The 27006-nt window shown below is 40.6% G+C and overlaps 1 protein-coding gene across 1 annotated transcript in view; it reads left to right on the top strand.

Moving 5' to 3' along the window:
• The window catches only part of BRF1 (BRF1 RNA polymerase III transcription initiation factor subunit), a 172174-nt gene that overhangs the window by 27943 nt on the left and 117225 nt on the right, over positions 1-27006 (top strand). The window contains exon 3 of the mRNA XM_033061894.2: positions 15344-15517. Within this exon, the coding sequence (XP_032917785.1) occupies positions 15344-15517 (174 nt within the window). The remainder of the gene's footprint in view (positions 1-15343; positions 15518-27006) is intronic.

The following is a 27006-nucleotide window of genomic DNA, read 5'->3' on the forward strand; positions in this document are numbered from 1 at the left end:
TTGCTTTGTAGTCCATCCACTTAGGATGAATTTCTGAAAATGGGTTGCTCTGCAGACACTGGTCATTAGGTCTGGTTTGGGGCTTGAGGGTTTTTTTGATAATATAGAACTAAGGAACCTGAGGTTGCTTATTTCCTGTCCTTACAAAATTGATGTATAAGACAAATCCACCTTCAATGTCCTTTCTTTTTAGAAAGCATCACATTATCTTGTCTAAAAGGGAGACATAAATATTGCAGTTTCTAGCCACACTCTCACAGGTTAGCACAGGTGCTAAAGCGTGGGTGGTCATCCTTAAAAGTCATCCTGGTACTTATTTCCAGAGTTTGGCAGAGCCAGTTGATGTATTTCTGGTTTTGTTGGGTACATGTGCATATACATGCAAGATCAGATGCATAGAAATACTTCTACATGGGAAAAGACAATTTTTAAATTAGAGTTGGAGATGGGTGTCTGCTCTAGTGACAGGACAAAGGGGAATGGCTTTAAGCTGAAGGAGGTTAGATTTAGATTAGATATTAGGAAGAAATTCTTCCCTTCAAGGGTGTTGAGACACTGGCTGATGGTGTTTGAAGAAGTTGTCTGCCCCATCCCTGGAAGTGTTCAAGGCCAAGTTGGATGGAACTTGGAGCAACCTGGTCTGGTGTCCCTGCCCATGGTAGAGGGGTTGGAGCTTCATGATCCTTAAAGGTCCCTTCCAGCCCAAACCATTCTGTGATCCTATGTTGTTTCTATAATCTTAGACAAAGTATAGAAGTTGTGTGTTACTGGTGAGGTTCACTCCAGGCTTGTGGCTGCACTTCTTGCCTAGGCTTGCCTCACTTCTCATTCTGGCTCTGGTTGATGCCTGTAGAAAACTGTTTGTCTTTTTTCCTTGGGTTGGGTTTCAGCACAAAATCTTCAGAGCAGTGGGAGCTGGTGCAAGGGGTGGTGATGGGATGGATGGGGGAATGCTGGATTTCCCCTTTCAACTGTCACCAGCAACTTCATCCTCTACTATTTTACCTGACTTATTACAAAAGAAAAAAGTAGATTTCTTCTAATCCAAGAAGGATAGGGAAAATACTCTTACAAAAAATAAAATTATAAAAAGTACAGGCCTAGCTTGTCCAGTCAAATCTAGTCTTCAGGGTGAGGTTTTGTGTGTCCTCTCCTGCTTTTAACCCTACGTTTGCTGTGGAGTGAGGAGAGGAAAACAGACTTTATATGAAAATGCAGTAAATCACTAATAACTCTTAATTTATCATTCACTCCTCTTTAATTACCAGCCTCCATTTTAAATGTAAGATGAATCCTCACAATTTGTTAATTCAAATTCATCCTCATTTTCAAAGGTGAGGATGAAGCTGTCCCATTGTCAGCAAATCAACATCTATAAATGAGGAGATATTAAAGGGGTTGCCTTATATCCTGAGCCCCATGCAGCTTGCCAAATCCAAGCAGGTGTTATGTTTGCTTGCTCCCTCATTGTGAGAGCTCAGGGAAAATAGCTAGAAATAAAATTATTGAATGTCAGCAGAAATCTTGTAAGTGATTTCATAGCAATACTAATGTGGGTGACTAGCTTTGGAAATACAGTCCCTTTCCACCTTAAAAAAATATATCTAAAGGTTTCTTCTTTTTAGAAGCTAGGAGGTGGGGAAATAATCTGACATATTTAGCTACATGAAATCTTGTTTTTAAACTTAAACACAAGGAAAATAATTTACAAGGTTGCTTAGTGATACTGTGGGAAAACGTGTATCTTGAGACTATTCAAAGGCATCTTAAAGTAGATTTAGAAACTATGGTTCCTGACAAGCACTAGGGAAAAAATAGTGCTTCTGGTGCAAGCTGAATCAGTCCTTGAGCGTGTCAAGAAAGAATACCACTTTTCAAGTGATTTTTGGAACAAATCCAGGGTGCTTGTGAGGTGACGCTTGTTGTCTGAGTGGTCTGTGTTATTCCAGCTGGCCCTATACTAAAAGTTAACTCTTGCTTGCTGCCAGCTTCTTTCTTGAGAGCAAATGGGTATCTGTAGCTTTGGTCAAAATAAAGTTGTTAGACATCCTGTGGATCATAAACATACTTCTGTCCCTTTGTGTTCTCTGTCCATGGTGAGTCCACCATGCATTGATGGCAGATGGTTTCCTCAAGGGTGGTTTGCACCCTATTATAGATCTGGGGGAACTGGGAGTAGAAAAAATGTTCATTTTGCAGGATTACAGCGGTGCTCAGATGCTCTTTTTGCCATCAGCTATACAGTTTTCCTACTGCATGTGTGAGTAGTTTGTTTCCTCCAACACTGCTCTTTACTTTTTGATCTGACATGTACGACAAATTTCATTCTGAGATCATTGCAGTGTTTGATTCCAGCTTTAAGAAGAAGACGAAACTTGACGTTGATCAAGGTCTTTGACTTAGAGGGGAAAAAAAGCTTTGAGGTTTTTTTGGATTTCTGAGAAACACTGATTTGTCATGCTAGCAAAGTCAAATTGTGAGATTACAGTGACACTGAATATTAAATACCTAATTCAATATCCTAAGAAAACTTCAGGAGAAGATAAAGGGGAGCATAAAGGAGTGTAAGCAGTCACATGGAAATGAAAATCAAGTTCTTAAAAAAGCAGATTTGGAATGAATTGTGACCTCTGCATTTTGTAGCAGAAGTCAAGGGCTGTCACCAGCCTCCATGGCTCAGGGAATTGTGTGTGGTTTTCCATCTCCTCCAGTAGCACTCCCTCCCTGTTAAGCCAAGAAGGATCCTTGTTGTCAGATACCTATTCCTGAGCATAAAAGGGAGACAACAACAGCCACTTGCAACAAGATGTTAAAGTTTGAGTGCTCTGATTTCAAAATGATAACAGGCACTGCTACTAGAGGGTAAAACTACAGTTGATTTGAGGCCCTCAGAAATATTTGGTTGTGCCAAGTTCAGCTTCCCATCCATAGGAGCATGGCCTTCAGTAACTGAAGATGAGCTTAAGATAATAAAAGCTGGTTTAAACACAGCAACACCTCTGCTTCTTGTAGGACAGTGCAGTAGGATGACATTTGACCATAGAGAAATGTGAACTTTGGGGTGTGCTGTTGCTGTTGTAGGTGCCAGGGACATGGATACGTGGATGTAAGGTTATCTTGCACAAAGCTAGGTAGAATTTCATCAGCCTGTCTGCTTTTCATAACACTTGAGTAAAATACAAAAGGTAGGAAGGGCCAGATTATAATTGTTTTGCAGAGGGAAAACATGGTCCTTGAGGCTGATTAATGTAGCAATAGAACTTCTGAGGCCTTCAGTGAGGAGCTGCTTGTAGCATAAACAGGTCTGAGGCAGGCAGTTGATTGAGGTGTTTGTTTATTTTTGTGGATCTTGAAATAGGTCAGTAAATAGAATTTACTCTGTGGACTGTATTGAAGCAATATGTTAGTTAGGTTCAAGATGATGCTGATGTTAAGCGATTCCTTAGGGCAGCTTCTTTGATTGCAACTCCACAAAGTCAAAGAAAAAGCTCATTTTGGTGTTCACAGCACCTGTCTGATTGAAACTGTGAGGCAGGTTGTGTTTTATAGTCAGCTTATTAAAAAAAAAAAATCTAAACACTGTCACCAATCAGAAAATGCTATGAAATTTAAACCTGTCTGTAGTCAGACCCAGACAATGTTAAATTCAGACAGATCATTCTCTCAACTTGTCTCAGAACTATTTTGGGGGTTTGTTGCAATCAATACTCTTTCTTGTGTTGAGCATCCTGTAGGAGCAGTGGCAGTATCAGGGGAGAAGAATCCATGTCTCCTTTAATGAGATCCATTAGGTTGCTGCATAGCAATCATCACATAAACCCACTGATATCTGTTTAAGTCTTTAGTAGTCAGTATGTTCTCTGGTAGCTATTTTTCACCATACCATATTACCTAGAGGAAAAGAAATTAATAATGCATCTAGTCTTGGATACGTATGTTTAATGGATGATCTCACATCCTATCTTGGAGTCAGGCTGCACAGAAAAAGCCCTGTTGTAATTGATCTTTGAGGTTCAGCACATAAAGAACAGAAAAATGTAATTCAGCTTACCTAAAATTTTTTTAAACTACTAAAGATGGGCACACAGGAGGTAAGTGGATCATCTAGAAGAGCAAAGGAAGTTGGTATCTGAAGATTTGGTTATGAAGAAAATTTCTCAGATTTTGTTGCATGAACAAGTGTTGGGATTTTTTGGGGTTTTTTTTGGAGGGATGTGCTGTTAATACAATATTTCATAAATAATTAATGCCATTTAATATTTAATAAATATTTAATTTAGGAAAACTAGAATGGAGTGGTGACTGGAAAGAAAAAATTTAAGAGGCAGGAACTTGGGCAGGTGGATCTTTGCTGTCCAGGTCAGGCTGTTCTGTGTGACTGACAGTGGGTCTGTGTTGTTCTGTGTCAAACTGAGCAGGCTGAAGGCTGTTGTACAAGTCAGCAGTGGTGGCTATTTGGGGAGGAAAGGGTGGAGAGATTTTTTCCCTTGTTCTGTACACACAGAATACAGAATGATTCTGTCATGCAAAGCAGCCTGTCTCTGAAGGTTACAGTTTTGCAAAAGCATAAGTGCTTCCTTTAACCTAGTAAATCATCTTAGCCCATTTTTCTTATATAGCATCATTCCATATCATGAATTTTTCTTGTGTTTTGCCCTTACTGGATTCATATGTTCCAAGCAGTGGGAGTTTCCACCAGTTCCCTTGGGAAACTATTATGAGGTCCAGTGAGTTTTGTTGTAAGGTCCTGTTAACATAGTGCTTACATTTTCCTTTAATTTCATGTTATTAGCCCTTAGGCATGAACTCATGCTGATATCTATTTATGGCTTAAACTTCCCTCATCTTCCAGAGGTCTAGTGATCTTCTGCTTTTCTCTTAACAAATCATGTCTGATTATTAGGCGAAGGTTCCAAGTTCAGTCTCTGGGTCTTTAAACATCCACCCCCTATTTCCCAGCCATGCTCTCAATCTTTTCGTCTAGAGTGATCAGGGCTCCAGAGGAGAAGAATAAAATCTAGTGGGAATTTCCTCATCCCAAACAGTTGTTGATGTATGACATCCCATACATAAATAGTAGTCTCTTATAAATGCAAGGCATCACAAACATGCAGATAGATATTATTCAGATATGCCAAATACTTTCTAAGAGGTCCGCATTGGCTCTCTAGAAATATGTATATGGCATTGTAGTTTTAATTCTATACTGAAGTAGTCTGTACATCTGACTTCTATAAATGTTATTGTTTAAAGAAATACAAGGCTGTTCCTGAAATATGTGCATTCTCTCTTTGAACATAAATCTTTTTCCAACTCCAGGATGAAGTAGATACCATGAGAGACAGACTTGATAAATGGCATCACTGATTCACTACATGGTTTAGCTGAGATTTGTGGCAACCTTCAGTTATGCTCACTTTGAAAAGGAAGGAAATGCAAAGTTGAGGCTGAAGCCCTGTCCATAATGTCTTCCATCATCTCTGGGCAGGACAGAGGTACAATTACCAAGGGCAGCTGTAGCTTTGATCTAAATAGGCCGTTTGTGGTGCTAAAGGAGAGCAGCCCCTGCAGAATCACACTGCTTGCATGAATGCTGTAGCTGATGGACTCAGCTGCCAGAGACAAGCTAAGGGCAGAATTTAATTCTTTAGCTGCAGCCTGGATAAAGATTGATGCTGTCTTACCTAACTGCCGGGCTTCTTATCCCTTCTGTATAAAAGAATAAGTATTTGACCACTCGTCAGCTTCATATAAAAATACCTTAAATAAGTATTAACCTAATACAGTCTTTCTTGCTTTTGTAACAGCTCTGTGCCTTTCCCTGCTTGATTTCAGTTCTCTCTTTCTGCTTCCATTTTTAGATCATGTTTTATCTCTTATCCTTTGATATCTCTAATAACTCCCTCTTTTTCTTCGCCCCCTCAACTACTTCTCTCTGCATCCTTTTACCTTGATGCCTTCTCACTGTATTTCCATGTTTTTGATGATTTAAAAATTTTGCCAATTAGTTGATATTTATGAAATTTTTACTTGGGAAATGACTGTGTCATCTTCTTTGATTGCCAGTTGGGTAGGGTCTGGATGGGAAGAAAGTGTCTTTTGTTAGATGTGTACGTGGAACTATAGGGGAAGAGAAAAGAACAAAAACCCTGAACCCTCAAAAAAAAAACCCCACAATGAAAATCAGAGCGCAAAAGTAGCTTTGGGCTCACCGGCCTTTTTCAGTCCTGAGGAAGCAGCAGCAACCTTAAGTAGAGGCTGAGAGCAGAGTGGGTATTAGTGTCTGTCTGTATGGTCCTTCCTGCCTGCACAGTTGGATGATGGAGAGTGGAAATAACTTTCCCCTAACAGTTGTATTTTGACAGAACAACTGGTGTGCAGAGGAACAGGGCTGAACTCTATGAGAGCAAAATTGTTCTGAGGACAAGTAAATTCTCAGACATGTTATAAAAGGTTAGTGTTAGAGGTGGACAAGGAAAGCAGGGAAGGTTCACAGGGATATACAGGGGCCTCTTGGCAGGAAAAGGGAAAGGCTGGACTGGCTTTTATAGCAGGGAATATGGATTAAACAGGAAGGTTGCTTTTGGGGATTTTTTTAAACAATCTTAGTATGTGTGACCTTATCTAATGGCTGCTGCAGTGCAGCTGGGAAGTGGTAATTGTTCAGCTGTGGTAACTCAATTACTTCTGCTCCTGTCCCTGTCCCTTGGTCTCAGTGGCAGTTCTGGCAGGGGATACCATCAGCTCCTGCATCCTGCTCATCCATGAGACACACTGTGACTCCCGGAGCTCCTGTCGGCTTCCGTGGTGTTTGCAAGGCTGAAAAATGGCTCCTGTCAGCTTTCACTCTTGTGTGCCTGTGAAAGCCCCAGTCTGCAGGGAAGGCAGGAGAGCTGGCTGTCAGCGAGCAGATAACACTGCACTGATTTATATGCTGCTCGCATCTGCAAAGTTTTCCACTGCAGCAATGGATCCCTTTGTGTTCAGTCTTCATTTTTATTTTGTTTTAAAGATATTGATAACTTTTACCAATAGGTAATGGAATTTTTTTCCTACATTGTGCAGTATTCATTAATTTTTCTAGCTGTGTAGATTGATGACAGTTGCTTGTCAGTGAAATGCTTTCTACATTGTAAAACTATGAAATAAATTCTATCATTCTCATAATCCTAGAATTGCAGGTTTTTAAAAGTGATTTTTTCAAAACTGTCAGATTATGTCATGAGCAAATATTTTTCGTTTTTTTGTTTTTTGCAGTGGTGTAAAAATGATCTTGGGTGGTTGAAGGTGGTGCTTGGATCAGCAGTAATGCTGTGTGACAGCAGAAATGTTCCATTTATTGTTGTGACAAGAGTAACATCTGGGAATTGATAAGTGTAAGGAAAAAAGTTTACGTGTAGAGAGATACAGAAAAATCTCTAACAATAACTGTCCTTTAAAATGTAATTAAAAAAATAAAATTGCTATCCAAACAATACAGAGGAAGATTAAAGCAACTGGTGGTGCTTTCAAAGGAAATCTTGCATGTCCAAAAGCTGCCACCATCTCAAAGTTCTTGGTATTTTAATTTTTTCTTTCCAATTCCCTTAATGTGACACAGGTAAGGGTTATGCTACATTAATCATACATGTGCTCACAGTTCTTGCCAGTAGTGCAACTTTCCAGCTGTTTCTACTTTGAAACAGCTGCAAATCTTCTGCGAGTAAAAAAATTCAGTTAGCTAAACTTTTGGATGTAAAAAAGCCCATATTTGCTTTCTTCCAAAATGAATCTGAAATGACCTCAATCATTCTAATAGACAAATAACTAATGAGCATGATAGCATTTGTTTAAACTGTGGTAAGTCAGACATTTGTGTAAGCTGCCTTGTACAGGAGGAGCAGTGAGGGCTGGGAGCAGTAGCAGGGAAGAAGGAGGAAGCGTAGGGATAGTGTGTACTTTTCTCTTTGACCCATTTAGGCTTCAGTCTCACATTTGCTTTAAGTTGATCCACGTGTATGTGGCTGCTGACAGCATTTCTCCTCACCCCTGCCACATTCTGCCGCCGTTAGGGCTTAGGAGGCTGCTTGTTGAGTTACGTGAGGGAACTGGTCCAAATGAAAATTCAGCTTTTTTTGTTGTTTGGGTTGATTTGCCTCATCTGTATCAGTGTGTGGCCATGTAAATGTCATGTTGGAGGTGGGAATGCTGTCTGTAGGAACAGCTTGGGCTTTAGCTTCACTTAAAACAGTTGTGATCCAATTCCTTCAGTGCTGGTGAATCAACAGATAAGGGCTTTGTTGGGGTTTTCTTGCTTTTGTTTACTTTTAATGTCAGCATTGACTATGGTTCCCCAACGTGAGACCTTAAATGAAGTTCAGTAAGGACTTTATGAGCAAGCAGTTCTTTAGCTGTGCTGAAGAGAATAATTAAGCAGGGTTAAGAAATGAGCAAGCTGCTGTCTTGAGGATGATAAGCAAGATTAGCAATAGGTTAAGTGCAGCTCCTGCATCAACCGTATGGCTTCTAGTCTGCTGAAGTGTGGGTAGCAGTTAGATGGATAATGGGAATGAAATGGCAGCAGTGGAAGTGCCACCTGTGAGGGAAGCAGAATTCCAGGATCTGCATGCAGAAAATCACTTGTGATGCCAGATTTTTTCAGAGTGGTTAAAACAAATTAATTCGAACGGTTAGTTGCTGTTTATGCAAAGAGACTCTCCATGAGGGAGTGGTATCATAGGATCAGGGAATGGAAAACCTGCTTGAGGAGGGGGTGGGAGAAATTATGTGGGTGCTTTGCAGGCCTGTTTTGGCATTAATGGAATACAAGGGCCAATTTTGAGGGAATGAATACTTAAAGAAGTACGGGTAAGTGCTGAGAAGAGATGTTAACAGCAAATTTTCTAGGTGAAAGAAAAGTAGCTTAGTATCAAATATTTAAAAAGTGGTTGCATCAGTGACCACTATCTGAATTTTTAAGGCGCTAATCTTAAAGATGCATGGTTGTTCTCTTTAGCTGAATGAGTGAATGAGCCTTTGATGTGCTCTGGAAGGGCTTTACCAGGACAGAGGGGACCTGCACCTGGTAGATGGGGCACTCTCATGGGAAGCAAAATGGATGGGTTGGATTGGTGTCAGCAGGCAGAGAAATTGAATACAGGTCTCTGCACTCAGTCTGGGTCTGGCCCTACAGAGATAAAGAGGAGGCATCAATCCTTCAGTAAACAGGTCTGGATTAAGTATTTTTTGTTTCACAAGGTTATTTTTAACACGGGTCAGTTTACTGGTTTGGTTTTCTGCTCATTGCCACAAGCAGTTTTGCTGGCACAGTTGGTGAAATGTCACAGGGAAAGGGCCAGGAGCTGTTTTATTCTGCTGAGATAACAGGAACAGAGTGTACCCTTGGGCAGCCCCTGAAGCAGGTCTGCCAGGTGACACAGGCAGTGGGGATGCATCAGTCGGAGCAGGGCCAAGTGTTCCTGGGCTCCAGGTGCTCAGCCTGGGACTGACACATCCCACAGAGGAACTGGGGAGTTCTGTGGAAGAGCCTGGGTTTGGGGATGTGGGGTGCACCCACAACCAGATGGCAAGATAGGGATTTGGAGCTAGCCTCAAGTTAGGCAGAGCATGGCACGAGGCCAGCACGGTCATCGCTTTCCTCACGGGCAATTAGGTGTTACTGGAATAACTCTTAGCTAACCTTGATAAAATTAAACTTGTTATTGTGCTGGGTCAGCACTGCTGCAATGTCCTGCTGTGCTGCTACTTTTACTGCTCATTGGCCTTTTTCCTTACAGGCTCACAGGGATAAAGCTGTTCCTTGCTCCCAGTATTGCATGTGTGGCTGGAAATGCTCTTCGCCTCGCTTCCCTCCCTCTCTCCCTCCCTTTAAATGTTTTCTTGTCTCTGATCACAGGATTCTCCCCTTGATTAGGCTGCTGGGAGCAGCCTTCATGAGTGTAGCCCCACTGGACTGTCCCTGTTGTGCCTTTGTTTGTTTGTTTTACTGATTTGTAATACAAATAACATAGAAGCCTGGCATGGAGCAAAGAGCAGGAAATTCATTCAGGCTTTGAGCTGGGAATTGCTGAAAGATGTGACAAAGCAAGCAGGGATACTCACACATAGAAACTGCTTTTCCCCCCCTTTTTTGGTGTTCTTTTGGGGATCATTTTCAAAGAAAGAAAAGGAATGAAAACGTAAATGCAGAACAAAATCTGCATATAAAATTCAGTTGGTAAAGTAATCAAATGCTGGTAATGAATACCCAAGCAAAAAGCATCCAAAATATTTCTTTTAATAGAATCTAGTGTTTGTTACCATAACAATCCTTTTTGCAAAAGAAGGATTAGTGCTGTTAGCATGACTCTGTTCCCTGCTTCAGGTAGCACCAGTTTTCAGGGCCCCTTGAGCAAATTGCAGAAAAGGGGGAAAATTCATATGCTGGATTTTGATGATGCACTTTAGTATCGTAATAACAATTCATTTAGGCTCTGGCTTTGTACTGCCTGTTATTTCCCTAGAAACTTATGCTTCATCCTGACAAGTACTGTGAAATAGCAGCGTCACAGCCTCTGTCAGACTGAAGGAAAGGCTGCAGATGAGCAGACAGAAGCCAGAGAAGAGTAATGTAGACCTGTAGCTGCTTGACATTACTGACTTTTAAGGGGTCCAAAAAAAAGTATGATTCCTCTTCCACAGGGGAAGAGAACAAGATGTTTCTGTAGTAATGAGATCATAAAAGGAAGAAAATTGCTTGTAAAGAATATGTCTGATTTTTCCTTCTTTTTCTACTTTGCTTCTATTATAACTTAAGCTGCAGTTTTGCTTTCAACTGCCTCTTGTGTAAGCATTTAATAGAAGCAAGATATTCTGAAAATCTATTTTTTTGACAGTGATTTCTGGCCTACACATTTTGTTTTGTAATAACCACTGTTTCCTCTGTCAAAAGAATGGAAATTATCTGAAATAAAAGGATAGTAGTGTTCAGTGGTCCTATGTGAACTTGTCACTTCAGGTGTGCTGTGCCAGTTCAAAGCATCGAGGTTGGCATCAGATGAGAAGATGATGGTGTTTCTTTCAGCATGCTGGGAGTAGATGGGAAGAAACACTTTTTTTTTTAGTAGGCTTGGAACTAAAAGCTGAAAAGAGCCTTTTGTTTTTTGCTGCAGATTCAGAAGCGTGATAAACTTTACTACTTGGTAGCCTGGGAACTCGATTTTGTGTGTTGATTACAGAAGTGCAAACTTCTCTCTTTCTCTCACTTCTCCCCCTGCCTCCCCCTCCACCCCGATGGCATGATGAGCTTTTGAGAAATAAATGGGAATTGCGTGGTGTGTGCTCCGTGCATTGCAAAATTTCTGTAGTTTCTAGCCTTCTGTTCTTTTGCTCTTTAAAGGAAAATTTATTACTGTTTTACTGGTGAGGGAAGGGGGAAACCTTGCTGTTGGGCTTGTCCTGCCTTTTTAAAAAGACAGTGTTCCTTGCCCTTCTCCCAAAGGTACTTAGATACCAATTTTCTTGCCATCACTAAATTGAAAGGGCAGCATGAAGTGTAAGCTTTGACCTCAAAGGTGCTCTTTCTTGTGATTTAAAAAAAGAATCTCAGCATCTGTCAAAAATCTGTGAGGCCCAAAAGAGACAATGCTTATTGCAAATTACTAATAAAAGATGCACCTACTAAGAGACTTGGTTTACCCCTGTATATTTTGTGTTATAACTTGTGCTTGTCCACAGCCGTTTGGAAAAAAAATGTGATGCTTAATTCTGACTGTTCCATGTGATGATAGTCCTTTATTGTACTGAGATAGTAGCTGCAGGTTTTTAGAGCAGGGTCACACTGAATTTTTAAAAAAGCTGTCCTGCAGGATAAAATGGATAAGAAAGTCAGGAAGGTGTTGTGTTCTATAAACCAGAGCATGACAGGGTTTAAAGGTGTATCAGTTCTTTTCCATCCAGTAGAGAATCCCAATGCATTGGAGTTCGTTGCACTGTGATGGAATCAGATCAACACTGAGTGGAGCAGACTGCTAATAAACTGGATTGTGTTGTTGGATATTCCCACTGTTTTGGCAGATCCTCAGGCTTGTTGCATCCTTGCAGCTGGCTAGAGCAGCTCCCTGGACCATGGGTGAGAGCAGCAGTGCAGGCAGCCTGAGGAGTGACTGGAGCCACGCTGACACTCAGAGCAGAGATGGAGACAGCAACTCCAAGGTTATAAAATGCCACCCAGCTAGCAAGGAGCAGTGGGAGTGGGAGGATGCTCAAGGGCTGATGGCCATGATGCAGTGCTGTAGGTCTGCTGGAGGGAATTGCTCATCTTCCAGCCCTGGAGCTTGCAGCTGCTCGGCACTGACTTGCAGCTCCTCCCTGCACTGACCCTGCTGCTGGAGGAGCAGATCCCAATGCTTAGCAAGGTTTGTGGCTCCCACCACTCAGTTTTGACTTCTCATGTTGAGGACTGGCAGTATGAATGAGTATTTGGACTCTTTTTCTTGTTTGTCAGCAGTAACTGGAGCATTGGATAGAGAGTTTATTTTGATCAGTTGTTTTCTTAAGCCCAATTTCTCTATGTATGAACATCTGCTCTTCAGATACCAACAGATTAAATCACTGTATTTATAGTTAAATAAAATGTTATAGAGACACATTTTTCCAGCTCTGGAAATGTCATATTGGCCAGCTAGGCAGAAAAGGTTGGAAGTCACAAAATGACATGCATTTGGTTGTCATCTGATTAGGGTGAGGGCACTCTACAATGGCTTGGTTGTGTACTGCAGTACTGGGTGACAGCCATCCAGCTGATACCTGCCTTTTCTTGGACTCTGTGAGTGCATTTGTGAATCTGGGAAGGAACCAGAAGGAGTAAAAGGTATCTTGAAGTTTCCTATAGAGAAATGTAGAAGCACAATTGCTAATGCTAACTTTTCGAGCTATTTTTTTCTTAGTGTTACATAAGATACCAGAAAAATAGAATTTTGTTGTCATGTTAAATGCAAGGGGTGGAGGTGGTGATGGGGAAACAACAAAGCTTTTGATCTTTCTTTAGTAAATAGGAGACTGGTTACAGAATGTAAATGTTTATCTTAGAGGATGCTATAAGCAGTACATTTCTTTCTTTTCACAAATAAGGACAAAACCAAGTTAGTCATCAAGATACACTTAATTTCAAGGAAGATTCTTGTCCTGAATTAAGTTGTTCTTTTTGGGGAGAAGCAGCAGTGTAACAGTTGTCTTTGTTTTTTCCACAAACTGTATGACTGATATAATACCACAGAGCAGCTTGAGGGAGTCCTAGCACACAGAATTAAAACCTTGTCTGGTCTGCAAAAGGATGAGTAAAACATTCAGAGAAACAGCATTTCCTAAGTAGACAAGAACATTTCTGTTAGATGTCTTTGGTATTTTTTCAGTAGAGAATTACCCCTAAAGTAATTCTACTTTAAAATATCGATGGTGGATGAAGAGCTCAGCTAAAAATGCATATGTTACTCAAACAAGCATACTGTTTTCTTAGAATGGATGATTATGAATTAATTATATTTCAACATTTGAAATTAAGAAAAGGTTAAATACTCAGAATATTAATGGGAGCTTGGGGATGGGAGCAGCTCAGTGGTGAAAATAGCTTATGAAAGAAATTACTTTCTAGTATCTTCCTGTATGTTATTATTTTTTTCCTCTTTTTAGTGTGTTCTTTGTTTTTGAAGGGAAGCTGCTTGCTGCCACTGCAAAATGAGTTTTTGGTACTCAAGTGCATTTTTTTCCCCGAATGAGTATAAACTGATTCTTTCTTAGGAACAGAAGAAGCAATATACAGACTGTAGAGTGTGAAATAAAATTCTGGAAGGACTGAGTGCTAGTTAGTACCTTAAATTTAGGAAGATGTGGTATTTGTATTTGAGGCTGGTGAGTGCCAGTCCAGGGCCTGCTGATGGCAGTGGAAAAACTTCACCTAATGGGCTTTGGATTACCCTGCTTATCGAGCCCACACCTCCCATGGAGGGTGATGGATCCTTCCTCTGCTCTTACTTCACATCCAAATATGTTACACCTGGTTGACCAATGTGACTTAAAGGATATCTTGATGATGAGTGCAGTAATTTCCACGTGAGCAGGAAGGAGCAGCTGCTGCTTTGTGGCAACTCCTGTTTGGCCAGAGTCCTGCTGACCCCAGCTGCCTGGCTGGAGTCACTTCTTGTTAAAACCAGCATCTTTGGCAATAGGTTGTTCAGAGGTGAAGCATTTTTACCGTGTTATTAGTGATGATGGTGTAGGGATTTGCATAAAATTAAGATGTGTGGCCTGTGCAGGAGCTGGTGGTGTTCTGGGAAGCATTGTGTGGTTGCCATTCCTTCCTGTGAGCAGGGGTGGGCAGGGCAGGCACTTCTGTGCCCCTTCCACGAGCTGCTCCTGTCATCTGTGAAGGGAGCAGATGAGAGTTTCCTGTAAATACGTGTGCTGGAAACATCTGCCCAGCACATTGAATTAAAGGATTTTTCTTGATGTGCTGTCTGACCCCGTATGCTGAGGAACTTGAGTGCTCTGTTTTCCTTGTGACTTCCCCCATCTCTTTTCTTAAGCTGTCTTTTCGGCACATTCTTCTGAAGCTGGAGCTGTGGGGATGGGTTGGACCTTGCTTCCCGCATCTGTCCCAGCAGCTGGACCACTTCCTGCTATGAATCATCCCAAACACACTTTTTTCTTTTTATTGTTTTATTTGAGGGTGAAGGCACACTTGTTTCCTGAAGCCACAAGTTAACCTAAGTAGTCTGGCAGACAAGCCTCAAATGAAAGCTGAGGTGCAAACGTGTTTGGAGGAAGGAAGTGCCTCCCATCCTTGGGATCACTGGCAAGCTAGGAGCAGAGCTTTTTCCTTGTGGGCTCCTTTTGTGGTCAGGGGAACAGCAAACTCCATCACTTCTTGGAGAGCTGCAGCAAAAATCTCTGTTTGCATGTCAGTGTCAAACACATAATGACCTCTGGTTTTTGGCTACAGCTAATCAAGTGCTAATTGGCAAATGATGTTAAAGGAGAGGGGCATAATCTTTTGTCTGAGAAGTCTTGGCTATGGCTTGGATCCTCTGTGGGACTGATGTTTGTGGCTTAGTGTTCCAAAGCTCATTGATTGCATGTGTTTCAATTTTAGCAGTCCAAAACAAGGCTTTTTTTTTTTTTTGTCCTGAGGAGCTGAAGCTAAATAATTCCTGAAACTTGAGAGGTCATTGTATTTCACAAAGAGATAAAATCCAAAATCCACCTCCTTAATTGTGTCTTTAAAAAATCCCCCAACACTAAAAGACCCCAACCTAAAAGCACATTCACTGCATAGTTGTTAAGCTTTTTTCCTTGTTAATTTTTCTAGGGAAGCGTCAGATTCACCACTTGGGAAACCAGCTTCAACTCAATCAGCATTGTCTGGACACTGCCTTTAATTTTTTCAAGATGGCTGTGAGCAAACATCTAACCCGGGGCAGAAAGAGGAGCCACATCATTGCTGCCTGCCTCTACCTGGTGTGCAGGACAGAAGGAACTCCTCGTATCCTTTATGTTATAAAATGTAAATAAATAGAAGACTTTTAGCAAGTCAACTATCCCAGTTAGACCTTGTTTCAAAATGTGAAAAGGTAAGTGTTTAAGAGCTAACTTGGTCATTGTTTCATTTTATACACTGAAATAAATGGGAATATTTCCTGTGGTTCAAGTAAATTTGTTCCCTTTCTAAATGTACACTACTTAGTATTTAATGCTCTAAATGTCACTCTGCCTCTCATCATAACTCTGAATTTCTTTTTGCAACATTAATTGCACTTCCCCTCTGCTTTACTAGGGTTTATTATTTGTGGAGTATTTTTTTTGTTTATTTTGTTTTTCTCTTTTAAAGTAAATGACAGTTAACCCCAAACCTCCTGCAGTGTCAGCATCAAAGAACAGATTAGAGTTTTAGTGTGGGTTTTCCATCAACATTTTTGGATTTCCTTCTTCTGATACTTGCAGGAAGGACAGTATCACTCGTGTTTTAATTCTTGAAAAAAAGAGATGTTTGATAAATTCTGAAATTTGCTCAAAAATCATACAGGAAATCAGTGGCTGGAGGTGCACACACAGGACACAAGTCCAAGTGAGTACTCCCTTCTTTACCTCCCTATTTTTGTCTTGGGGAACTTAATTAAAATCCACATAAGCTTTAAATACTGATGACCATCCAAATTAATTTGTTTTATATATTTTTATTTCTTTTATGTTGTGTTTTAGTTGCTGGAATTCAGAGCTTAGTACCAAACAATTACTTCTATTGCTCTGGCTCTGAGCAACGTGGTCTATTGAAAGGTGTCCCTGCCTATGGCAGGGGGATTGGAACTGGATGTATTTTAAGGCCCCTTCCAATCCCCAAACCATTCTATCATTTTATCATTCTACAATTCTGTGTTTAGTTCCTTGCTACTTTAAAATTGTAGGTCCACATCTTCAGTATTCTAATTTGATGTTTTTTCCATATTGCTGCTCTCATTCTGTATTTTTGCAGTTGAACAGTTTAGCTTTCCTTTTAAGATTGAGATGATTTTTTTTGTAGTTTCAGAAACTATATTCAGTATTCTAAAAGTAGTGCTTTCTGATCATGTTGAGGCCATTGTATTTGCATGTTTAAAAATGTTTTATAGGAAAAATGGAATTAAAAGGCAGGCTTATCTATTATACTGCTCTTTCCTACTGTAAAGTCTCCATGTGAACTTTGAACAGTAGCACTCTACCACTGCTATAAAGACAGTGTTGATTTTAAGGTGCTACCAATATTTTGATAATATATCTTCCGGGTAACTGCCTGAAAGAGGGTAGGATTAGATTAGCTATTAAAAAATTCTTTACAGTGAGGGAACTGAGGGCTTGGCATAGGTTGTCTAGATAAGCTGTGGCTGCCCCATTCCTGGGGGTGTTCAAGGCCAGGTTAGGCTCTAAGCAACCTGGTCTGTCCCTGCCTATGGCAGGGATGTTGAAAATAAATTATTTCTTAAGATTCCTTGTATGATTCTGTGTTATATTTATGCTCATATAATGTTTAAAGTTATTTATTTACAGTTGTTATTTGATACTTCTGAATGATAGCCCAGCTGTAATATGCAGATCCATTTTTCCCCACTGATAGTGATAAAAAGCATTTGAAGAAATGAGGGCTGTAAGAGGCAGATAGGTACACTGCAATGTGCAGCCATCTGTGCAGCAAGTGTAGCAAACAAATAAAGCAAAAATTATTTACTTGTTTTTTAACCTTCTTTAAACTATTTCAGCATGTATCTCACTTACATGCAAGGTGTACTGGTCTGGTTGACACTTAATAAATCCCTAAATGAATTTCCCAGCTTTCCTTGTTAAATGGAGATAATGTTCTGTGTGGTACTTCACATAAAATACTAGGAGTAAAGTGTGAACAAAACTGCAAAGATAAGTTCTACCTTTCTGTATCAATAATACTCCACCCTCATTTGCACAGTTACTGTGCTACCTGGGAATGAAAAAGTCGTTGTGCATGTCCATACAGCTAGATTTTTTAGTGTTTATTTTTTTAAAAATCCATTAGATAAACTTAATTTTGTAGTTGATACTAAGAATTTGTCACTTTGGGAGAGACCTGTGTTCCACTGTGGTTTTGTTTGCTTGTTTATTTTGTTTTGTTTTGTATTGTTATTTAAAATCCAGTGTAGTTTAAAAAACAAAACCCAAATAAATTATGGACTCTCAACACTGAAATACAAATTCCTTTTCTGGTATCTTTTTCTTTCATGAGAAGTTTGAAAACCCGACAGCTACGGGTGCAAATTGCTGACCTTTGAAATTAGAATGTGTTCAAGGCTCCATAGATTAATTATAAAGATAATTATCAGCATGTTCTGTTTGTTCCTAGCTTACATCTGGCAGTACAGACAGGGGCCACAGGAGGCAGGGGTGTTCCCAGGGCCTTGGGAGCAGAGGGGCCAAGAGCAGGTGTAGAGAGGATGGCCATGTGACAAAGTGCTTTAACAAGAATTAAAATCCATATTCAGGGTAATAAACTTGGTTTTGGTCTTCTGGAGAAGGTGCTGAGGAAAGCTTGGAAAGAGGAGCAGTACACTGAATAATTCTGTACGCAGGACATGCAGTATTTTTAACATTTCAACATTTCAATACACCGCTCAGCCAAGTTCCTGAGTTTAAAGTGTTCATTGTCATTGTGTTCATTTTAGAATTCTAACAAAGAAATCTGAGAGAAATTTAGAAAAGGAAGTTAAAGGCTGAAGATTGGTGGAAGTATTTTAGAGCAAAGAGGTGATGTGGAAGAGGCAGCAAAGGGCAGCAACATCCTCAGAGCTGAGACAGCTCACTAATTCTGGGTGGCTCAAATGAGTTATCTGAGTGACTTGGGAGTTGTGCAGGCAGGAGATGTTACCTGGGAACAGAATGGTGTTGGCAGTAGAAGACATCACGTTTCTGAAAAAGCTGCATGGTGGAAGGAGCAAAAATGCCTGGGGAGGTACAGGGAGATGCAGTAAGAGACTGAAGTGACAAGAAATGTTGTGTTCTTGTGGCAGAACCAAAGGAGTGGGAAGCATTTGGAGAGGGAAAAGAGAATTTAATTGTGTCTGAGAGTTCAGTTTGAGGGCGTGGAATGCATTTATCTGACATGGTTATCTGCTTATTCTTCTTTTTTCATAATGTACATGTCGCCAGCCAGCCTCTGTGAAAATGTGAAGAATACTGTAGCCAAGTCTACTAGTGCAGTCTGAATTATGCCTGAATAAACCTCAGCCTGAAATAGGAAAACATTATGTTCTCCTTAGTTCTTATGCATTATTTAATTAATGCAAAAATGCAAAATATTCTGGCAACTCAATTTTTTTTATCTGAAAAAATAATTCCAGAACTTAAGGAGAAAATAGAAATTTATTTATATGAAGAGCAGCTTTTATTTGCAATCCTTTAGAAAGTTTTGTATATATTATTTGAGATGTGAATTGATTTTACATCAGTTTATGGTTTTTATTAGGTTATGTGACACAAACCCCCACAATGCAGCCACTTTGGCATAGCTTTTCATTTGCCTTCCTTTATTGCTTGTCAGTGTTAATGTTTTCCAGGGAAAACAGCTTGCTAGCTATTAGCTGGATCTGGGAGGTGTTTCATCCTTCTGATGAGTTGCCCATAAAAACTTCAATTTATTATTCTCCTTATGAAATGTGTCGATGTGTCTGTATTACCAGTGTCAGAAATAAAGATATAATGCAAAACCCACATCTGAATGAGACAGTGGTTTTGAAACCCCCAGGTGTGATGGAACCTGTTGTCCCCCTCCCAGGGACTGAGTGATGCTGAACACTGCCAGTGACGTCTGACTTTGTCTGGCACTGCCAGCGCTCCGGGCAGTTCAGACTCTGCTTTTTAATTTGTTTCTTGGAATAGTAACAGCCCTCAGTTGTTTCTCTGTAATGTTTTGAACAGCTTTTCCACCCCTACACATGTTAGAATGGAAACAAAGGACGCTTTAGCTGGTCCTGCTGTTCCCGAGAGAGGGAGCTTGGGAAGAGCCAGGCAGGGTGTTTGAGTGACTTATGGGCTCAGCTGTAACCTGTGGCTGCCCCGGGGTCACTCAGGAACAATGACAGCCTGGCCAGGATTTTCCAGGTGGGATATCAGTTTGTTTTAATCAAGGAAGAGTTCATTCTGTTTGTAATCCTGTTACTGTACACAGCGGTTAGAAAAACTACAACTGTCCACTCTTTTGTGTAATATTTTCCAGTGCTACCACCTGGGGTCTTTTATAGCAACATTTTACATGGTAAATGTCTTTTATCCTACACACATGCACCTTTTGAATGCTATTTATTTATTTATTCTTTTCCTTTGAAGCTCTCTGAAAAATGCACCCTTAGTTGTAAACCAGATCCTGTCTTGTCAGAGCATAGTAAATAAATCCTTTTCCACATGAGAAGAGTCCCTGAAAGTCCCCTCAGCAGCTATCTTGTGTAAATATCCCTCTGTTTGCCTCTGAAGGTAAATTCAGGGCAGGTTTTTCTCCTTCCAGTAAAACTGATCAGTCCTGGTAATGGGGGGCTCTGAGCTGGGCAGGCTCTGAGACGGAGGCTGAGTTATTCAGCAGGTCTTTGGTGGCTTTTTTTTGTCACAGGACAGAGGTGGGATCCTCCCAGGGACAGACAAGCAGCCAAGTGAGGCCTCTCTCCTGAGCTGTTTGCAAAGGAACATTTGATAAATGTGTAAGAAAAATAACCTCTTCAATCTGGGCTTTGGGAGCAGAAGGCTGTCGGGAGAACGTTCGGTGCCTTGAAGTCTTTCAGATGTAAACTTGAGCTGGGTGGGAAAGCATAAGGAGCTTTTCCTCCCTGGCTTCCTCTGCCCTGTGAACCTCCCTTTTGTTTGAGGGCAGATCACGAAGGCATTGCCAGATCCCAGCAGGCAAGAAGGGTTTGGGAAAAAACTGGGCAGCTGAATGGGGCAGCACTTTGTTATTTCCTATCTGTCTGCAGTACTTGTACTTTATTGCCAAGCTTTTTGAAAGTCTCCTGGTTTAATGTGTTTATTTTCATGTCACAGAAAGGGAAGTTGTGAGTATTTATCTTCATTTCCAGGTGCAGAACTGAGGCTAAGTGACACATTCACAGTTACCCAGAAAATCTGTGATGGAATGAGGAACTGGTCTCTTTAATCCTTGGTTAGGCAGCAGCTACTGGGCTTTTCTGCTGTGTTGGTCTTTGCAAGAGAAAGTCAGCTAATTCCCTCTCCAGCATTAGCAGCTCTGTCAGCTCCATGCTGTCTTGGGAAGCTTTGTACAGCCTCACCATGAGAACCTTTGATGGATACATTCTTTGTTTCTCTGCTAACACTTCAAGGTCTGTCTTTGCAAGGAAAAGGGCAAGACTTCCTTTTTTATTAGAAATTAAAAATTAGATCTCCAGTAATCTTTTGACTTCCAATAAAACTTCCTGGAGCCAGCAGGCCCTAGTGTTCCTGATTAAAAAGTTAACTTTTGAAATTAGGCTTTAATCAAGAAAATTTTAAAGCTGTGGTTAGGGAGGTTAATAAAACCACTTTCTATTCCTCTCTGGTTAAGGACTTTCTTTTTAGTAACTGACCTTTTACATTTTTTTTTATTAACTGGTGTTGCATTAAAAATGTGTTTTGTTCAAGTGTGGAGTGTGAAAAGGACATATGAGAATAAAAATGGATTTTAAATTGCACTGTTAAAATACATATAATATTTACTGAGGCAAATTACTTCATTTCACTGTGAGGTAAGAGATGCCAATATCTTCATAGTAAGTTGAACAGAATATTTTCTGTTGGAACTGACCTACAATGATCATCCAGTCCAACTGCTTGACCAATTCAGGGCTGACCAAAATTATACCATGTTGTTAAGGGCATTTTCCAAATGCTTTTAAGCACTGACAGGCTGAGGGCTTTGACCACCTCTTTAGGAAGCCTGTTCCAGTGTTTGTTCCAGTGTTTCTTGGTGAAGAAATGTTTCCTAATGAAGCATTTGCTTGGACTTGAAGGCTTGCAAAAGCCTTGTTCACTTAATTTCAAAATGAAGTTTTTAAATTGCTCTGTTTTTGAGCAGATGGATTTTAGCTGGAAGAGGTTCATCTATTAAGAAAAAATTGCTGCCTTAAATAGGGTGTGACTGTTGTTTCCCCATGTCATTTGCATAGATTTCCAAAGAGTTAGGTGTTTGGTAATGCTTGGCTTTTGTGATCATTCCTATTTAGTACCACACAAGAAAATGCTGGAGATGTAGGGAAGAGGGCAGCCAGGGACAGCAACAGAAATTTAATTTCTGCACCTTAATTTCTCCCCATCACCCTCTCCTCCAGCCAGGGCTGGACCTGTTGAATTTCAACAGCAGGGCTCATGACCTGAAACCTGCATATCCAGTCTGCTTTTCCATGGAAGGAAGGAGAATCATATCATCTTTCACTTGCAGTGCTGCCTCACATATTTTTTTCCCTATAAAGAGGTATGTATAAAGCAAGTGCGGTGCTGAGAGAATGATGTGTTTCGTGTTTCCAGTTGGTGGGAAAGTAAAATTTTCCTTTCCATGTGCTCATTGACATTATATATTCCACTGTGGGGCTCTGTCCTCTTCCCTGCTGCGTCCCCTTTCTGCCAGGGCTGCTCATGAATGGGCAGCAGTGGGACAGGGGAGGCAGAAGGAGCCTCTCAGATATCTCACCTGGCCTCCAGCTGTGTTGCAGGAGAGCCTGTGTTTCCCTAGGTCCTCTGGATGTCTTCATAGAGTCTGAAGTGGTGCTGGGTACTTGAATTGCTCCACTTGTGTCTGGTGGTTTGCAGTGTTTTTTAAAGAGAATTCCTTCTTGAGATAATAACCTGAAGCCTTTCAAACTGGTTGTGTGGCCTTTCACCCTGGAGGACAGGGCTTGGGACATGGTTAGTGAGCCTCAGGTTCTCCTGTTGTCCCTTGGAGGGGAAACCCATAAACCTTACTTGTGCCTGACTCATATGTGGCAGGAAAACAGTGAGCGTGATTGCTGACTGGAATTATCCTGCAGGGTGCCCTGTTCTGGAAGTCATCGAAGCTTTCTGCTGGGAGACTGCAGTTTTAATGTGGAGAGTCTGTACTTGGTGATTTCCTTTGTTCCTTTAAGATTCTGAAAATATAAAAGGGGAAGGGAACTTTACATTGTGGTGTGTGTCAACTCAACATCCGAGTGTTTAAATCTTGTGCTAAATGCCCATTATGGATGCTGCAGGGAGGGAGGGGAAAAGCTGCTGTAAATGCAGTAGTGATAATTGACCCACTTAAGAGAGCTGCTCTAATTTTGCATGTTACAGCATCCTGGAAATTCAGATAAGAATGTTGATCTCTACAGCTAATAGGATTTCTAAATATATCATCCGAAAGAAGCAGGAGGACTGCAATTTTGCACGCATATGTGTGTGCTCAGGCTGGTGTTTTGTTTGAGAACTGCACACTCTGAAAATTTGCTTTTCTGTTCACTTGTTACTAACTCTGGATAAAATAGAACTTGACCTTTGGACCTGCCAAGGGGAGACCTGATCATGCCCCATTAAATTCACTGATGAAATTCTCACCAGCTTTTGTGTAGAGGGGTGACCAACTTTTTCCTTTCAGGATGTTGGTACACAGCAGGTGGCTCAAATTGTCAGCTTTTCCATAATGCAGCATTAAACAAACCATCTGCAGAGATGGAGAGGGGGACAGGGTCACAAGATGGCCTATCAAGATTACAAATTTTGGCTGGTGTTGATAGCTTTGTTTTCCTCATTTAAGGGAAATTTTGAACAGTAGAGGTCAAAATAATACTCTCTTGAAATCTGTCTGCAAAAATACTTTATTGCTTTACAGGGCAGTGTTTCAGGTCTCTTTCTGGGCGGTTTTTTTCTCAAAGCACAGCACTGGGGTAGCCTCACCTCCAGTCCTGGGTACAGTTTTGGTCACCACAACATAAAAAAAGACATTAAATTGTTAGTGTCCAAGGGAGGGCCATGAGGATGGTGAGGGGAGGCCGTACAAGGAGCAGCTGAGGTCTTGTGGGTTGTTCAGCTTGGAAAAGAGGAGACTGAGGGGAGACCTTACTGCAGCCTGTAACTTCCTTGTGGGGGGAAGAGCAGGGGCAGACACTGGTGTCCCTTCTCTGGTGACCAGTGACAGGACCCAAGGGAATGGCCTGAAGCTGTGTCAGGGGAGCTTTAGGTTGGATATCAGGAAAAAGTTCTTCACCCAGGGAGTGGCTGGGCACTGGAACAGCTCCCCAGGGAAGTGACCACAGCACAAAGCCTGACAGAGCTCGAGAAACATTTGAACAATGCTCTTGGACATATGGTGTGATTCTTGAGGTGTCCTGTGCAGGGTCAGGAGTTGGACTTCAATGATTCTTGTGGGTCCTGTTGAACTTGGGGTGTTTTGTGACTGCTGAAAACCTTGGGGTATGCATTCAGTAGAGCTGCTGCACCTACACTGTTTTAATTCTGGAGGTCCTTTGCCCTTGCCCATCATACCTTCCTGTGTTGGGACAAACAAAAATCACTGTTGCCTTTTGAAATGAAGGGTCAGGCTTCTGGAGTAGGTTCACTGAAGGCTTTGTCACTGTGGGCTTGAATTACATGGTGTGTGGGTAGAAATGTTTGGCAACCCTGTGCTCTGTCACCATGTCACACCTTGTGTAACCCAGAAATACTTACAGCAGAAGCATCTCGGCCAAATTTTTAATGTGTGCAATACTGGTCTGTTATTGAATGCACAAAAATAATAATTAATGAAATGAATTGCATGGTTTGTCCTCTCAGTAATTCAGTTCCAGTTTGGGATGTCTGAACTGATGAGACATTCTCATGGTTAAAGGTGAAACGAGGGAAGAACCAAAAGCAGGGAGCAGGAGAGATACAAAGGCATCAGTAATTCTGGGATAGAAATACAAGGGACAACACTCACTGGCAGCACTGAAAGGTGGGGATGGGGGATAACCACAGGAACAACGTCAGGATGAGTTCTGGGTGATGGATGAGGGGAGGGAAGTGTGATGGCAGAGAGGCCTCCTTCCAGGGAAATAAATACAAAGGAGGGATGATAAGGAAGGGATCACACCTCTGATGTCTTTGACCTTCAGTGATCCTTGCATGCTTGTGAAAATAAATATTTAACAATCTTCTTAAAGCTTGTTTAAAAGAGGAAATAATTAGGTTGGCTCTCTGCTTAATACGGTTTATCTCTGCATCTGAATTTTGGGGCTTATGTCAGCAAAACCAGAATTATAACTGGGTGGTGTTTTGACCTGATGGGAGCTAATATGTTGCTAACACCAGTTAAATAAAAACAGTGAGGTACAGCCAGTCATTGTGCAGCACATTCTTGCTTTTGTCAGAGGATATGCTGGATATGGTGTGGGATGAGGAGGAGACACTTCCCCTTCCTTCCCTGCATGGCCACACCCCTCTTAAGGAAAAATAAAGGAAAAAAAGAAGAAAAAGCGTTACCTGATGCTTTGTTTAAAATATCCAGATAGCAAACATGATCAATTATGGTTAATGTTTTTGATTCAGTCACTGAAAAATATTTCTGGTTGTAGCCATGACTAATATTTTATGCGTTTTAATACTTTAAAAGTCAATTAGAAAATTGAATGTTCTCTTTAATTAAAATAGAAGATTTTGTATTTGAATTTTAATGCAGTAAGAATGCTGCCTCAGAACACAAATTCATTTTATTAGATTAATTAAGATCAGTAATGCTAAATAGGGTGAACAAAAGCCAGTGTATTGAGACCTATAAGCCCTTCTGTGCTTGCTATCTGCAAATATTTTAGCTTGAGGTTTCTTCAAACTGCGTCCACTTTCATCCTATTCTTAAGTCTTATGCACCTTTTCTGTCTTTCAGTTTTTGATGTCTTAAGAACAAAGTGAGGGTGTATCAGAGAAACAATATCACCTGTCAAATCTGTTTCGTAAAAACAGGATTCATTCTCACACCTGACCCAGCCTTATATCTTGAAAGTGGTCTTGATAATGATTTCTTACATCCTATTAAAGTATAAGGCTTTTAAAAATGGGTAAAGGTCCTTCTCAAGAGCTGTCTTCTTTCCTTCAGATGTTTGTCACTAGGATTTTGTTTGCAGGATGTAGTTTTCATACGCAAAACTCATACTGGAATTGCTTCTCAATGCAAAACATTTTTAGCATTTTGTAATTCGTGCCAAGTACAATGGTGAGCTGAGCCTTTTCTAACTTTTCCCTGTTCATCTGCATTTATGGCAAGTCCGTGTCCTTCCTTGAAGGCAAAAGAAAATGTCTTTTCAGTTCAGCTGCCAGACTGGCTCAGTATTGTTGTGAGTATGAATGATGTAATACTCAATCACATGGTGGTATGTCTGCTATTTTCCCTTCTTTGAGAGAGAGAATAATCTTTCCATCTTATCCAGTTTCAAGAGTCTGGGAAAATAGCAGCCTTAAATGAAGCCCAAAAGAACCAAAATCTTGATTTCTTCCAGGGCTTTTCTTTTGAAGCCAGATGTTCCCCATGTCTTCTTTATTTTGACTTGCTAATTGGAAATAAGATGTTAAAGATAACGTGGGCTTTGAAGCTTGTGTATTGTGTATTTTATTTAGATTTAATCCTTTAAACATTTGACAATAAAACATAAATTGCAGAGCTCTCGTCTTTAGATCAGCTGTAAGTGAATCATTTAAGTTTTCAACATCCTTCCAGTTTGGGAGAAACACAGTAGTCTCAGTGATGTTTTGGCTGCATGTGTTAGTAAAGTGGTATGAGATTTGCTAATCAGTATTTTTTAAATGGAGATATATTGCTGTTTCTTCAATGAAGAAGCAGCTTGGCTCCCAAAAATAAAGTTTTAGCTTATGCCTCGCCAGGGAGTAGAAATCTTGAGTGCTCTTCAGATTCCTTTTGTGTTGATAAGCAAGGAGGAATAGTGAACAATATATTTTACGTTGTCACATGTCATAATGGAAAGCATATTTTGAAAGAGAGGAGATACATAGACTGAAAAAAATAAACCTTTTAGTGTGGACAAAAAATAGAATATAACTTCTACTAGGGTATAACATTTTTAATATGGAGAGAAAACTGTGCAGTGTAAATGCATATTCAGCAACATGACATGTACTAACCAAAATGGAAAAGTCCTTATTACATAAAAGCCACAACTCCAAACATTGCCTCTGTCTTATTGTCAGGAGAAGTTCTAACCTTATTTTTAAACTTTTTGTTGTGCTTGTAGTGGCTTTGCATCTTCCAAGGGAAAACAAACTTGATTTTGTCATTTCAGGGACTGTAATGTGTGGCACAGCTCTAGGGCAAACAAGGAGCTGGTGTTTCAAGTTAGACTGCAGAAAATTTGAGAGGATACCTGAACCTGCTTATTTCTGAGAAAGCACCAGTATGCCCTTGCTTTGCAAGGATTTTGCGCTGTTCTAGTTCACTTGCATTAAAAATGCACTTTTTTTCTTTCCTTAATGAATCCATGGCTTCAGAGTAATGCAGGT

The sequence above is a fragment of the Catharus ustulatus genome, chromosome 6 (assembly GCF_009819885.2).
Source record: "Catharus ustulatus isolate bCatUst1 chromosome 6, bCatUst1.pri.v2, whole genome shotgun sequence".
Taxonomy (NCBI): Eukaryota; Metazoa; Chordata; class Aves; order Passeriformes; family Turdidae; genus Catharus; species Catharus ustulatus.